The 15,467-nt window shown below is 44.0% G+C and overlaps 1 protein-coding gene across 10 annotated transcripts in view; it reads right to left on the reverse strand.

Moving 5' to 3' along the window:
- Window positions 1-228: 228 nt before the first annotated feature.
- LOC139391237 (protocadherin gamma-C5-like) overlaps window positions 229-15,467 on the reverse strand; it is a 76,646-nt gene continuing 61,407 nt past the window's right edge. For 6 of the 10 annotated variants that reach the window (XM_071138878.1, XM_071138881.1, XM_071138880.1 and 3 more), the window contains exons 2-4: window positions 13,365-13,423; window positions 7,529-7,626; window positions 229-3,515 (exon numbers count right to left, since the gene is read on the reverse strand). In XM_071138878.1, the coding sequence (XP_070994979.1) occupies window positions 3,205-3,515; window positions 7,529-7,626; window positions 13,365-13,423 (468 nt within the window). In that variant the 3' untranslated portion in view covers window positions 229-3,204. The remainder of the gene's footprint in view (window positions 3,516-7,528; window positions 7,627-13,364; window positions 13,424-15,467) is intronic. The other 4 variants (XM_071138879.1, XM_071138882.1, XM_071138883.1 and 1 more) reach the window with 1 other exon arrangement.

Consider the following 15,467-nt stretch of genomic DNA (forward strand, 5'->3'; position numbering starts at 1 on the left):
ACATTCTCTCAATAATATAGAGTGTAATGTATAGTTCCATCGATTGCAATACATACTGTACATATTTAAAACTATGTTAAATTATGTTGTTAGTGACTGTCTTGAATATTGCATCATTCTGCACTATTTTATTAACACAATTTATAAAGTTCCCTTAACTAAAATACATTTTTCCCATCTTACAAACCAAGCTGCACGGTAGAAAAGACTCTCGACGGACAACAAGGGTTTAATGATTTCTGAACCTTTAATTTGAAACATCAGTGTTCAAGGGAAAATAAAACAGCAATATAAATATTAGCATATCAAATAAGAGATTAGGGGGGGGGGGGGGGTTAAGAGTTTCATAAGAAAGATATCAGGCCACAGCACGGGAGAGGATTAATTCAGCAGCAGACGAACATACACACATATATAATATTTATAATCATTTGTTCATATGGACAGAGAGAGAGAGGCATTCCTGCACAAATGCGCGATATGAATCACAGAAAGAAAACGTAAAGAGGTTACAGAAGGATAGAAACATTTTTTCAATATACTTTTTTTTGTTTGGTTTCTTTACAGGGCGGTAAAATGGAGAGAGTGAAAAATGAACACAAAAATATGCGCAACACATATCACAAGTTAACTAGTCTATGTGTGTCACTGTTTATTCATCGTCTAAAGTTAGCAACTTTATTTATTTACACTGAAGAGTTAGTTAGTTGGCCTTCATGGTGTGTAGTTACTACATTGCAACACAAACTGTAGAAGAACGTTTCAGAGATCTTCTTTTCTCACAGCGGTTTTCATATTTTTCTTGAAAAACAAATGCAACACATTCCAGTAGTAAAGCCACGCCTTGTGGAGAGATGCTGGACGTGGTCCGTACTATACAAACAACTGGCTCATGCCATCGACAGGACCAGTGTTTATTTACAGTGGGGAAGAGCCTTCACTGGACCAGGGAGTGGAGGGCAAAGTCTTGAGGTTAGCTTTACCAGAGTGGATTTACACTGAGGGGATAGATACAGCGAGGAATGGAACTAGCGAACTCTGTCCCCGCTCCCTTCTTCTGAAGTGGTATCTCCTCTGTGACATGGAGAGATGTGCTTGGCTCTGTCAACCTCTAACCTGGGTCAGTGCATTCAAGGAAGTTTAGGGGTGGACCTTGCCTATGTACATTCAGTGAGTAGAGCCAAGGTCGTTGTCCCCCTCCCAGTCAATCTAATGGTACCAACCCAGACGTCGTACCCCATCCCTTTCCACTCCCCCTTGAACCCTGCCTCCATGCTGCCTCTTCGTGTGGTGGACTAAAGACTTCCTACGTATCTTCTAAACAACTCTTATGCTGCTGAGTCGTCAAAAAACATGTCTTATCACATCAAGAAATATAACTATCTGCACTTCAGGATACATAGCAAGGGGTGAACACTCAATCTGGAGCCTAGTGACCTAAGAAGTGTAACTTCTCAGCAATTTGTTGAAGATCTCTACTTGTGCCCTCCTCTGAAGGGCTTTTTACCCTACAGCTCATCTTTACAGTATGAACAGTGCATCTCCCATGGTTGAAGTGGGATAGCCAGTGAGGGGAGGGGGCATAAGGGGACAGCAGGTGGTCTCTATGCCCATCTATGGTGTTCTAAAAAAGGGAGAGGAGTTAAGGTGGTCGTCCTCTTTGCAACACTTAAGCAATGCATTGTTGAATCTTCTAGAAGGTCTGTGGTTTGAAGCTATAGGAACATGCAGAGGAGTAGAATACTCCCAGTGGACACGATACCCTTGTGTTCCAAAGAGCTGTGGTGTAGGATCCTATGAGGCTGATCCTATATAGCGGTGGAGGCTCAACGCTCACGTCGGGATTTTCATATTCAACTGAGTGCCGCACAGATTGGTTTTAGAACTGCTATATAGGAATCTATACTATAGTCAACACTGATCTCCTTTCCAACTCAGGAAAATAAACAATTACAAATCCAACATGAAACATCTTAGGGAACATGGTTAAAATATCAACCTGTGAATACGTCACTGGGTGATCCTTGTTACCCCAGCTAGGTTTCTTACACTCAATCTGTTGTCTGAAGTGAATCCAAATTCATTGACCAGAAAGAAAACAACAACAACAACCGTTTCTAGCTAGCCTTCAGAAAGAAAACAACCGTTTCTAGCTAGCCTTCAGAAAGAAAACAAAAACAACCGTTTCCATCTAGCCTTCAGAAAGAAAACAAAAACAACCGTTTCTAGCTAGCCTTCAGAAAGGAAACAAAAACAACCGTTTCTAGCTAGCCTTCAAAAAGGAAACAAAAACAACCGTTTCCATCTAGCCTTCAAAAAGGAAACAAAAACAACCGTTTCCATCTAGCCTTCAGAAAGGAAACAAAAACAACCGTTTCTAGCTAGCCTTCAGAAAGGAAACAAAAACAACCGTTTCCATCTAGCCTTCAAAAAGGAAACAAAAACAACCGTTTCCATCTAGCCTTCAGAAAGGAAACAAAAACAACCGTTTCCATCTAGCCTTCAGAAAGGAAACAAAAACAACCGTTTCCATCTAGCCTTCAAAAAGGAAACAAAAACAACCGTTTCTAGCTAGCCTTCAGAAAGGAAACAAAAACAACTGTTTCTAGCTAGCCTTCAGAAAGGAAACAAAAACAACTGTTTCTAGCTAGCCTTCAGAAAGGAAACAAAAACAACTGTTTCTAGCTAGCCTTCAGAAAGGAAACAAAAACAACTGTTTCTAGCTAGCCTTCAGAAAGGAAACAAAAACAACTGTTTCTAGCTAGCCTTCAGAAAGGAAACAAAAACAAAATGTCAATGCGGTTTCGAAACCTTCAACCCTTTCCAGATTCAAGAGCCCAAAAACAAACATTCCCAAACCATCTCCATATTTTGTGTTATCATATGAGCGTGACCAATACAATTCCAACCATGGTTAGAGTAAACGCATTGTGTGGAAAAGTGGGGGTGAGCGAGGGTTGAATTCACAGGACGTTGGTGGCACTTTAATTGGGGAGGACAGGCTTGTGGTAATGGCTGGAGAGGAATGGTATCAATCACATGGTTTCCATGTCTTTGATGCCATTCCATTCGCTCTGTTCCGGCCATTACGAGCATTCCTCCCCTCAGCAGCCTCCTGTGGTTAAATTTCATTTCTCATTGGGTTGTTCTCTTCTCATCGTATACTCCATATCTATCCATTCATCGTTCGTCCTTCCATCCATCCTACTTCTTCTCCTTCTTGGTGGACTTCTTCTTGGAGGCGGGGGTCTGGGCAGCCTTGGGGGGTTCAGGCTGAGCCGAGGCCTCGGAGGGCTGGGCCTGCAGGGCCTGTTGTTGGGCTGCCATCTGCTGCTGCATCAGCATCTGCTGTTGCTGCTGCTGCTGCTGGGGATTGGAGGTCAGGGTGGCCGTGCTGCCAGGGATGTAGACGTTCTGACGGTAGTCGGGCACGTGCTGCAGGGTGAACTGGGGACTGTAACGGGTGCTTAGACCCATGGTGCCTGGTCCCAGGGTGGCGGTCGCTTCGCTCACTTCTGGGGAGAAGAGGGGCAGAGCGGGGAGGAGGAGAGCAGAGAGGAGAGAGAACATATTAACAAGATGTTCTGACACGGCAGAGATGACTTGTTTGTTAGGATTTCAATGATCACTTCTATATGTTGCTTGGTAAACGTGTGTGTTTATGCAAAGCTAATTGGACTGAAATGAAGTGAATCGAGAGAGACTAAAATAATAAAGGCAGAGACCTTTTGTCAAGGTGGAGAAACTTGTGAATTCATGGTGTGCATGTGTGTGTGTTCATTTCTGAATGTATGTGTGTGAGTGACCTAGCTGCTAGCTCATAATTCTCTTCCAGCCCAGAGCTACAGGGACACACACACATCCCGACCCCATTGCCTGCTCTCTGCCTCCAGAACAGGCACGCACGCACGCTCACACACACAAACGCAACCACACAAGCTAGTAGAATTAGACTACGGATAAAAGAAGCTGGGACAATAGCTGATTTGACAAGGCTGTTTCTGCTACCCTAACTGACTGTGCTATCTCCTAACTGACTGTGCTATCTCCTAACTGACTGTGCTATCTCCTAACTGATTATTAATGCACTACCTAAAGCACCATCTGCCTTTGATAACATTCTAAACCCTCCGTTTCTAGTTGTTAACATGACTCGTCTGGTAGCCTCTGTTTCTAGTTGTTAATATGACTCGTCTGGTACTTCTGTTTCTAGTTGTTAATATGACCCGTCTGGTACCTCTGTTTCTAGTTGTTAACATGACCCGTCTGGTACCTCTGTTTCTAGTTGTTAATATGACTCGTCTGGTAGCTGTGTTTCTAGTTGTTAATATGACTCGTCTGGTACCTCTGTTTCTAGTTGTTAACATGACCCGTCTGGTACCTCTGTTTCTAGTTGTTAATATGACTAGTCTGGTAGCTGTGTTTCTAGTTGTTAATATGACTCGTCTGGTAGCTGTGTTTCTAGTTGTTAATATGACTCGTCTGGGACCTCTGTTTCTAGTTGTTAATATGACCCGTCTGGTACCTCTGTTTCTAGTTGTTAACATGACCCGCCTGGTACTTCTGTTTCTAGTTGTTAATATGACTCGTCTGGTACTTCTGTTTCTAGTTGTTAATATGACTTGTCTGGTACTTCTGTTTCTAGTTGTTAATATGACTCGTCTGGTAGCTGTGTTTCTAGTTGTTAATATGACTCGTCTGGTAGCTGTGTTTCTAGTTGTTAATATGACCCGCCTGGTAGCCTCTGTTTCTTGTTGTTAATATGACTCGTCTGGTAGCTGTGTTTCTAGTTGTTAATATGACTCGTCTGGTAGCCTCTGTTTCTAGTTGTTAATATGACTCGTCTGGTACCTCTGTTTCTAGTTGTTAATATGACTCGTCTGGTACCTCTGTTTCTAGTTGTTAATATGACTCGTCTGGTACCTCTGTTTCTAGTTGTTAATATGACTCGTCTGGTATCTCTGTTTCTAGTTGTTAACATGACCCGCCTGGTAGCCTCTGTTTCTAGTTGTTAATATGACTTGTCTGGTAGCCTCTGTTTCTAGTTGTTAATATGACCCGTCTGGTAGCTGTGTTTCTTGTTGTTAATATGACTCGTCTGGTACCTCTGTTTCTAGTTGTTAACATGACCCGCCTGGTAGCCTCTGTTTCTAGTTGTTAATATGACTTGTCTGGTAGCCTCTGTTTCTAGTTGTTAATATGACCCGTCTGGTAGCTGTGTTTCTAGTTGTTAATATGACTCGTCTGGTAGCCTCTGTTTCTAGTTGTTAATATGACCCGCCTGGTAGCTGTGTTTCTAGTTGTTAATATGACTCGTCTGGTAGCCTCTGTTTCTAGTTGTTAATAGGACTTGTCTGGTAGCTTCTGTTTCTAGTTGTTAATTTGACTCGTCTGGTAGCCTCTGTTTCTAGTTGTTAATAGGACTCGTCTGGTAGCCTCCGTTTCTAGTTAACATGACTCGTCTGGTAGCCTCTGTTTCTTGTTGTTAATATGACTCGTCTGGGACCTCTGTTACTTGTTGTTAATATGACTCGTCTGGGACCTCTGTTTCTAGTTGTTAGTATGACTCGTCTGGTACCTCTGTTTCTAGTTGTTAACATGACCCGCCTGGTACCTCTGTTTCTAGTTGTTAATATGACTCGTCTGGTAGCTCTGTTTCTAGTTGTTAAAATGACTCGTCTGGTAGCCTCTTTTTCTTGTTGTTAATATGACTCGTCTGGTACCTCTGTTTCTAGTTGTTAATATGACTCGTCTGGTAGCCTCTGTTTCTTGTTGTTAATATGACTCGTCTGGTAGCTGTGTTTCTAGTTGTTAATATGACTCGTCTGGTACTTCTGTTTCTTGTTGTTAATATGACTCGTCTGGGACCTCTGTTTCTAGTTGTTAATATGACTCGTCTGGGACCTCTGTTTCTAGTTGTTAATATGACTCGTCTGGTACCTCTGTTTCTAGTTGTTAATATGACTCGTCTGGTAGCCTCTGTTTCTTGTTGTTAATATGACTCGTCTGGTAGCTGTGTTTCTAGTTGTTAATATGACTCGTCTGGTACTTCTGTTTCTTGTTGTTAATATGACTTGTCTGGGACCTCTGTTTCTAGTTGTTAATATGACTCGTCTGGGACCTCTGTTTCTTGTTGTTAATATGACTCGTCTGGGACCTCTGTTTCTAGTTAACATGACCCGTCTGGTACCTCTGTTTCTAGTTGTTAATATGACTCGTCTGGTAGCTCTGTTTCTAGTTGTTAATATGACTCGTCTGGTACCTCTGTTTCTAGTTGTTAACATGACCCGTCTGGTACCTCTGTTTCTAGTTGTTAATATGACTCGTCTGGTACTTCTGTTTCTTGTTGTTAATAACTCGTCTGGTACCTCTGTTTCTAGTTGTTAATATGACTCGTCTGGTACCTCTGTTTCTAGTTGTTAATATGACTCGTCTGGTACCTCTGTTTCTAGTTGTTAGTATGACTCGTCTGGTACCTCTGTTTCTAGTTGTTAATATGACTCATCTGGTAGCTGTGTTTCTAGTTGTTAATATGACTCGTCTGGTAGCTGTGTTTCTAGTTGTTAATATGACTCGTCTGGTAGCCTCTGTTTCTTGTTGTTAATATGACTCGTCTGGTAGCTGTGTTTCTAGTTGTTAATATGACTCGTCTGGTAGCTGTGTTTCTTGTTGTTAATATGACTCATCTGGTAGCTGTGTTTCTAGTTGTTAATATGACTCGTCTGGTAGCCTCTGTTTCTAGTTGTTAATATGACTCGTCTGGTAGCTGTGTTTCTAGTTGTCAATATGACTCGTCTGGTAGCTGTGTTTCTAGTTGTTAATATGACTTGTCTGGTAGCTGTGTTTCTTGTTGTTAATATGACTCATCTGGTAGCTGTGTTTCTAGTTGTTAATATGACTCGTCTGGTAGCCTCTGTTTCTAGTTGTTAATATGACTCGTCTGGTAGCTGTGTTTCTAGTTGTCAATATGACTCGTCTGGTAGCTGTGTTTCTAGTTGTTAATATGACTTGTCTGGTAGCTGTGCCCTGGCTCTGTCTGAACCTGCACAGAGTGTATCCTCTTTCTCACTGTGATGACAGACACACTATCCAGCCAGAGTCATTCTATCATTCTCCTAATGGAAACCGTAAGATCACATCCGGGGTGTGTGAGCAGTGTCTTGGAGGGAGGGGTATATGTGTGTGCGTGGGAGGATTGATGTGTCAATGGTAGAAATAACAATGAAACAATGACAGAAGTGTATGTGCTAAGACTTCTTATTGAAGTTTGTCTGTCTGTCTCTCTGTACAATGGGTCATGGACATCTTTATCAATGAGTCTGGCTTCATGCCCTCTAACATAACAGGAACAAACCATGACCCCTCCCTCCCTTCCCCTTTATCCCACCACATTGAGGGAGAGAGGGGGATAAAAACAAATGAAGATGGGGATGTGGTGATGGAAAGAGAGGGATAGAGAGTGGTAGAGGATTGGAATAAAGGATAGAGAGATGGGATAGAGAGATGAATGGAGAAGTGTTGGACTCACCGTTGGCGGCGGCCATCAGGGCTTGGAGCTGCTCAGCCTCGGTGGGGGGGTTGGGCCAGGGTCCGGTTCCCATGGCCATTTCAGGGGGGCCTCCAGCCCTGCAAGGACAGAGAGAGACAGAGGACACATACGTCAACAACTGGCAGCCATTTTGGAACTCTAGTCTTTTGAGAGTGTTTTGTTGTGTTGCTGGTCCCTGGTGTGACGTTTGGTGGTTTATGATGTCAAGTCACAGCGTCTGATCATGAGTAGACACAGCCTGCGTGTACATCCGAAGATGATGTACACACACACACAGTCATGTGCACGCATGAGCACACACTTCCGTACATCCTCACTCTCTCTAGCATGTCCACTAGCACAGCACCATATAGTAAATTGGATGGCACCACATTAAAAAAGAACAGCTGGCTAAACACACAGACACACACACACACACAGACACACACACGTTGAACATTTCCATGTGGGCAATGTTGATCTTCAAAGGGTTGTTTTTTAGTCTGTAATCAGCATGTAGAGGAACAAAGGAAGGAGTAGACCTGCTCTCTAGAACGCTCACCTTCTTACACACGCACGCACGCACGCACACACACACACACACACACACACACATTTAGGTCAAATAGTTTTCTGCTAGTCCTGTCCTGTTTCACAAGACCTAACGGAGAAGGCCACTGATACTCTGCAGTTTGTTTTCTGGGTTCTTCAGTTCTGTATCTGACTGCCTGGGCTTTACAATGTCCCTGTTCTCTAACCTTCCCTACCCTGCCATATCTCACAGAGTCCTATAGGCATTAGGCACGGGCATTTCCTCGAAGCAGTCGACTGATGGTTTTCACCCACACCAGTCTTTTCAGCAGCTGTTTGACGACCTAAATCAGTAGTTCATTAGCTCCAGGAGGTTGTGGGCAGTATTGGGGGTTACATAATCAGATGACTTTTTACAGTTACTTTGTCAAACAACGCTACGCGTGCATTACTTTCAGAATCATATCTCTACGGGGTGCATGTTTCCGTGATCTGGTCTCCACTTGTTTCCTCATTTAGTTCTGGAGTGAACGGTAGTGCTGAGCAATTCTGTGACATTTAGGTTATTTTTCATTTTTTAAAACAACTAATTGACCGACGTCAATTAAATTATTTGAATTCCATTTTGTTCGTGTAATTTTTTTCTGTGAACTAAATGCACAGTTTCTTTAGAGATAAATCAGATCAAGTCCGAACTGGGCAATGTAGTTGGAAGTTGTAGTTTCCAACAGGCCAATATTCTACATAGTTTAGCACAGAAAACGTGGTAATTAACTACATGACCATAATCCATTGCGGGCCTACTACTGTGTGGGGCAGACACAGAGGGAGAGAAGAGAAAGACGAACGCGCGATGGAGAGGGATAGAGAGCAGTTGCTTCGCAAAGTATCTCTACCTAAAAATACATGATCTAAGTGATGGATAGTTGGTGTTCAGCAGTCATAAAAGTATGTCTTATTTACTTTGAAATTAATAATATAAATAATAAATAATATAAGTAATAAAGTAATCGAATAAAACTAATGTAATATACACAACAACTGAAGTATTTTATTAAAGTGAAGTAGTGTGAATAAATGATGGTTAACAAGTGATAAGCAGTAATGGGCAGTCACTACTGTCATGGGACTTTAATTGTTTCAGTCTGTGTTGTTACATCATTCAACCCACATAATGCATAGTGCATTTCATGTTTGTTTTTTAAATAATCAAAATCGTACCGACCTTAAAAAGCACTAATCGCTCAGCACTAGCAAGCAAAGAAAGGGTAATTGGAGAAAAGCCATGAGACAGCTGCTTTCCATAGAAATGTATAGAGGGCACTCCTCTGACCTTTGCCATTGATCACTTTTGTGATATTTGTTTTGTTTATTTGGATCCCCATTAGCTTTTGCAGAAGCAGCAGCTACTCTTCCTGGGGTCCACAAGAAACACAAAACATGACAAGGAAAGTAAAACATAGAGGGCTTTCCCGTCTAGGGGCAAGTACACATCTCTATACATCTCTATAGGTCCGTGTACATGCAGTCTATAACTAGAATTGACAGATTTTGAATGAAAAGATAGGAAATCTGTACAGATGTTTGGCTTACAGTATATATGGCTAATTAAGCAGCCCATATATAGTGCAGAACTTGTAGACTAGCACAGGGAAGCAGAGTCCCAGATGAAAGGAGGAACTAGTGACTAGAAAGTAGTCTGACTTTGGTAGAGTGTGCGCGGTTCGCCTTGCTCTCTCCGACAGTCAAACAAACAATGAGATTTTTTTTAAATGTTCATGAAACTAGTGTAAAGTAATATAGATTTTTAATGATTTTTTCAAATTTAACTAGGCAAGAACAAATTCTTATTTTCAAAAACCTGGACGACGCTGGGCCAATTGTGTGCCGCCCTATGGGACTCCATGGGACGACGCTGGGCCAAATGTGTGCCGCCCTATGGGACTCCATGGGACGACGCTGGGCCAATTGTGTGCCGCCCTATGGGACTCCATGGGACGACGCACAAATGTAACAAGTAAATGTAATATGTAATGTAATACTTTCCCAAGTAACTAATGATACCACTAGTTGTTGGTAAAGGCTGTGCCCCTGTTTGAAGCCCCAGGGAGGAAAGAGAATGGCACGCGAGGGGTTAAAAAGGTCTCAGGTCCAGCTTCCTGACTTATACGAGCAGCAGTAAAAATAAGATGAATGCGTGTCATGGACTGCAGTTTAAAAAAATAACTGAATGCCAATTAAAAACCCATTGGACTAAAGTACATGGAACTGGGAGTAGGATTTTGTTTATTATCTACTTCACTTGCTTTGGGAATGTTAACATATGTTTCCCATGCCAATAAAACCGTTACAGTAGAGAGCAGTGGAGGCTGCTGAAGGGAGGACGGCTCATAATAATGTCTTGAACGGAGCAAATGGAATGGCATCAAACCATGTGAGGATAGAGATTGAGCATGTTTTTGTAAAAACAAGTGGGGTGACCCAGCTTGCCAAAATGTTCTGCCAAATTTTTACCCACATTTCATTTTCTGCCAAAAAATTACTGATGTGCCAAAGCGTGAGACAGTCTTACATGTTTGACCACTGCCAGCATCTCAAATGAGAACCAGACAAGGTTAAAGTGGGGTCAGTGGAGGCAGCTGGGAGGCCATTTTGATTAGTTTCCTTTGGTGGATTGGAGAGATGAGGAGGCCTTGTTTGTCGCTAATTATCCTCTCCTTGCTCTATCACTTCCTGCGGTCAGGACTATCACTCCCTGCGGTCAGGACTATCTCCTCCTGTGGCTAAGACGATTACTATTCATGCTCAGAGGGATCATTCTCACTGGTCAGTAAGAGCTGCTACTGTAACCATGCATGAAATAACCCTCTTATCTACGAGGAGGCCTTCAAACGGCTTCCTCAACTCTACTGTCCACTTCAACTATGGGTTACTCCTGTCCAATCCTTCTACAGAGAAGTAGGCGTTATTCCTGTCCTTCTCTACAAGGTCCTGTTCAACCCCGTTCTCCGCCAGCTGGGTTCCATCCATCATCGCACAGTCGTTTCAAACCCCTCTTTTCTGGCCACCAGGGAAAGCGCAGAAGAACGTGCGTGTGTGTATGTGTACGTGCGTGTGTACATGCGAGGGTTTGTGTGTACGTGCGTGGGTTTGTGTGTGTGTGTGTGCGTGCGTGGGTCTGTGTGTGTGTGTGTGTATGTGTACGTGCGTGGGTGTGTGTGTGTGTGTGTGTGTACGTGCGTGGGTTTGTGTGTGTGTGTGTGTGTACGTGCGTGGGTTTGTGTGTGTGTTGTACGTGCGTGGGTTTGTGTGTGTACGTGCGTGGGTTTGTGTGTGTGGGTGTGTGTGTACGTGCGTGGGTTTGTGTGTGTGTGTACGTGCGTGGGTTTGTGTGTGTGTGTGTGTACGTGCGTGGGTTTGTGTGTGTGTGTGTGTACGTGTGTGGGTTTGTGTGTGTGTGTGTGTGTACGTGCGTGGGTTTGTGTGTGTGTGTGTGTACGTGCGTGGGTTTGTGTGTGTGTGTGTACGTGCGTGGGTTTGTGTGTGTGTGTGTGTACGTGCGTGGGTTTGTGTGTGTGTGTGTACGTGCGTGGGTTTGTGTGTGTGTGTGTACGTGCGTGGGTTTGTGTGTGTGTGTGTACGTGCGTGGGTTTGTGTGTGTGTGTGTGTGTGTACGTGCGTGGGTTTGTGTGTGTGTGTATGTGTACGTGCGTGCGTTTGTGTGTGTGTGTGTACGTGCGTGGGTCTGTGTGTGTGTGTGTGTGTGTGTATGTGTACGTGCGTGGGTGTGTGTGTGTGTGTGTGTACGTGCGTGGGTTTGTGTGTGTGTGTGTGTACGTGCGTGGGTTTGTGTGTGTGTGTGTACGTGTGTGGGTTTGTGTGTGTGTGTGTGTACGTGCGTGGGTTTGTGTGTGTGTGTGTACGTGTGTGGGTTTGTGTGTGTGTGTGTGTACGTGCGTGGGTTTGTGTGTGTGTGTGTACGTGCGTGGGTTTGTGTGTGTGTGTGTACGTGTGTGGGTTTGTGTGTGTGTGTGTACGTGCGTGGGTTTGTGTGTGTGTGTGTGTACGTGCGTGGGTTTGTGTGTGTGTGTGTACGTGTGTGGGTTTGTGTGTGTGTGTGTACGTGTGTGGGTGTGTGTGTGTGTGTACGTGCGTGGGTTTGTGTGTGTGTGTGTGTGTGTACGTGCGTGGGTTTGTGTGTGTGTGTGTGTGTGTACATGCGTGGGTTTGTGTGTGTGTGTACGTGCGTGGGTTTGTGTGTGTGTGTGTGTGTGTACATGCGTGGGTTTGTGTGTGTGTGTGTGTACGTGCGTGGGTTTGTGTGTGTGTGTGTGTGTGTGTACGTGCGTGGGTTTGTGTGTGTGTGTGTGTACGTGCGTGGGTTTGTGTGTGTGTAAGAAAAGCAGGAGAGGAGAGAGTTTCCTCTCCCAGATGGTTGATTTCAGATGAGGACGCATGGAATGTATTGTGTAATGTTCTGTTGTGGAAACTGCTGCAGCAATTTGGAACACAACACAGTCACACACAGTTACTCACACACTGTTACACACACACTGATTGGTGTCGGTAGATGCAATTCCCCAGCTACCGCTATGAAACAGCCAATCATTGATGTCAAACAGTAAATCACAAGTGGTCAATCAAATGCAATCACCCAGATGGAAAGACGGCGATCAATGAGACACAATGTGGAGGTTAGAAATCTGTGCGCTTATGTTCTCCCCTCCCTGTCACTCTTGTCCCCTCCCTGTCACTCTGGTCCCCTCCTCTCATGAGCAGTACTGAGTGATGGCACACAGGCTTTGAGCAGAGGGAAGGAGGGAGAGGAATGGAAGCCATTTTGTATGTGAGGGAGAGAACAGCCTGGAGACAGGCAGGAGAGACACTCGGGAGAGACAGGCAGGAAAGGGAGAAGAATCTGACTGTTCACTCAGAGGAATCAGAGCTCATATGGAATCTCTCCGTTATCTTCAAAGTCTCTGTGCCTCAGTATCTGATGTCATCACCGCTGAGAACTGTATGTTCCTACTGCTTCCTCTCCTCACTCCCTTCACCCATCTCTCCATCTCTCTCGCTATCCATCGCTTTATCTCGCTGTCTCCCCAGGCCTCACTCTCTTGCTCTGCTCACTCCTCTGTTGCCCTCCTTCCCTCTGAAAGCCTCTGAGCAACACCAAAGCCCAGTTACTCGTCATGATGTGTGTGTGTGTGTGTGTGTGTGTGTGTGTGTGTGTGTGTGTGTGTGTGTGTGTGTGTGTGTGTGTGTGTGTGTGTGAGTGAGAGAGACAGAGAATCTATGTACTCACCCACTGGGTCCAGGTCTCTGGCCTTGGGTGAAGCGCCAATCGGCGTTAGGAGGCTTTTGCTGTGAAGAAAACACAAAATCAAATCTCTGTTCTACATACAAACAACGGGACCATGGGACTGTGTGTCCGTCTGTCTGTCTTATGCATTACTGTTTGGGTCTCAGGCCATTCGGGCGTGTGTGTATGTGTGTGTACTCTTTTTGTCTGTAGTCAGGAGGTTGAATAAAGGGCATGTATCTTCCAGCCTACATGGGAGGCCATTTTGTTCTGAAAACCATGGAGCAGAAAATGTCAGTGAAGTGTACTGAGACACACACACAGAGAGACTGGGACACCGCTCCCAATTACAGTCACAAAACAAAATCAACTCAGGAACTAAAAGGATTTCACGGGATATGGACAGGATATGTGTCATGCTTGTTGCATTACTGGTTATACCCTTAATACAGAGCTTCAAGCTTTACAAAGTCTCAGTTTATCAGATTCAGACAACACAAGATCACCATTGATGAGATATTCCCTCAAATTTATTCACAATAGGTGACAACATCTAAAACGTGTTGTGGCTGATTCACAGTGATAGGGACTCCATATAGCCAGTATATAGACAAGTTAACTGGTTTTGTCTGATTCACAGTGATAAGGACTCCATATAGCCTGTATAGAGCTAAGTTAACGTGTTGTGGCTGATTCCCACCTATTTTCTCTTTCCCTCTCCCTATTTTCCCTCTCTCTCTCTCCCTATTCTCCCTCTCTCTCCCTTTTTTCCCTCTTTCTCTCTCGCCCTATTTTCCCTCTCTCTCTATATATTTTCCCTCTTTCTCTCTCTCTATTTTCCCTCTCTGCCTTTTTCCCTCTTTCTCTCTCTCTATTTTCCCCCTCTCTCCCTTTTTTCCCTCTTTCTCTCTCTCCCTATTTTCCCTCTTTCTCTCTCTCTATTTTCCCTCTCTCCCTTTTTTCCCTCTTTCTCTCTCTCCCTATTTTCCCTCTTTCTCTCTCTCTCTATTTTCCCTCTCGCTCCCTTTTTTCCCTCTTTCTCTCACTCCCTATTTTCCCTCTCTCTCTCCCTATGTTCCCTCTCTCTCCCTATTTTCCTTCTCTCTCCATATTTTCCTTCTCTCTCTCCTTTCCCCCTCTCTCTCTCCCTATTTTCCCTCTCTCTCTCTCTCTCCCCCTATTTCCCTTTCTCTCTCTCTCTCTATTTTCTCTCTTTCTGTATTTTTTTCTCTCTCCCTATTTTCCCCTCTCTATCTCCCCATTTCCCTCTCTCTCTCTCTCCCTATTGTTTTTTTTTTCTCTCTCTATATATTTTCCCTCCCTCTCTCCCTATTTCCCTCTCTCTATATATTTTCTCTCTCCCTCCCTATTTTCCCTCTCTCCTCCCTATTTTCCCTTGCTCTCCCTATTTCCCTCTCTCTCTGTCCCTATTTTCCCTCTCTCTCCTCTAGCTATTTTCTCTCTCCCTATTTCCCTCTCTCCCTCCCTCTCCCTCTCTCCCTCTCCCTCTCTCTCCCTATTTTCCCCCTCTCTCTCTCTCTCCCTATTTTCCATCTCTCTCTCCTTATTTTCCCTGTCTCTCTCCTTATTTTCCCTCTCCCTATTTTCTCTCGCTCCCTATTTTCCCTCTTTCTCTCTCTACATATTTTCTCTCTACCTATTTTCCCTCTTTCTCTCTCTACATATTTTCTCTCTCCCTATTTTCCCTCTTTCTCTCTCTACCTATTTTCCCTCTTTCTCTCTCTCCCTATTTTCCCTCTTTCTCTCTCTACATATTTTCTCTCTCTACATATTTCCCTCTCTCTCTCTACCTATTTTCCCTCTTTCTCTCTCTACCTATTTTCCCTCTTTCCCTCTCTACCTATTTTCCCTCTTTCTCTTGCTACATATTTTCTCTCTCTCTCCCTATTTTCCATCTCTCTCTCGCGCATGTTGGGCATCGAGGCAGTAAATAGACCCTTGGCTCTGTTCCAGACTGTCTCCTAATCAACACAGGAGGAGAAAACAGGAGAGAAGAGAAAGGCTCCCCAGAGAGAAGTCAGCACTGCTGCCACTGAATTATCAACACAACTGTTCTACCACACTGAGACACAGAGACGGAAGAAA

Source organism: Oncorhynchus clarkii, chromosome 31 (assembly GCF_045791955.1).
Source record: "Oncorhynchus clarkii lewisi isolate Uvic-CL-2024 chromosome 31, UVic_Ocla_1.0, whole genome shotgun sequence".
Taxonomy (NCBI): Eukaryota; Metazoa; Chordata; class Actinopteri; order Salmoniformes; family Salmonidae; genus Oncorhynchus; species Oncorhynchus clarkii.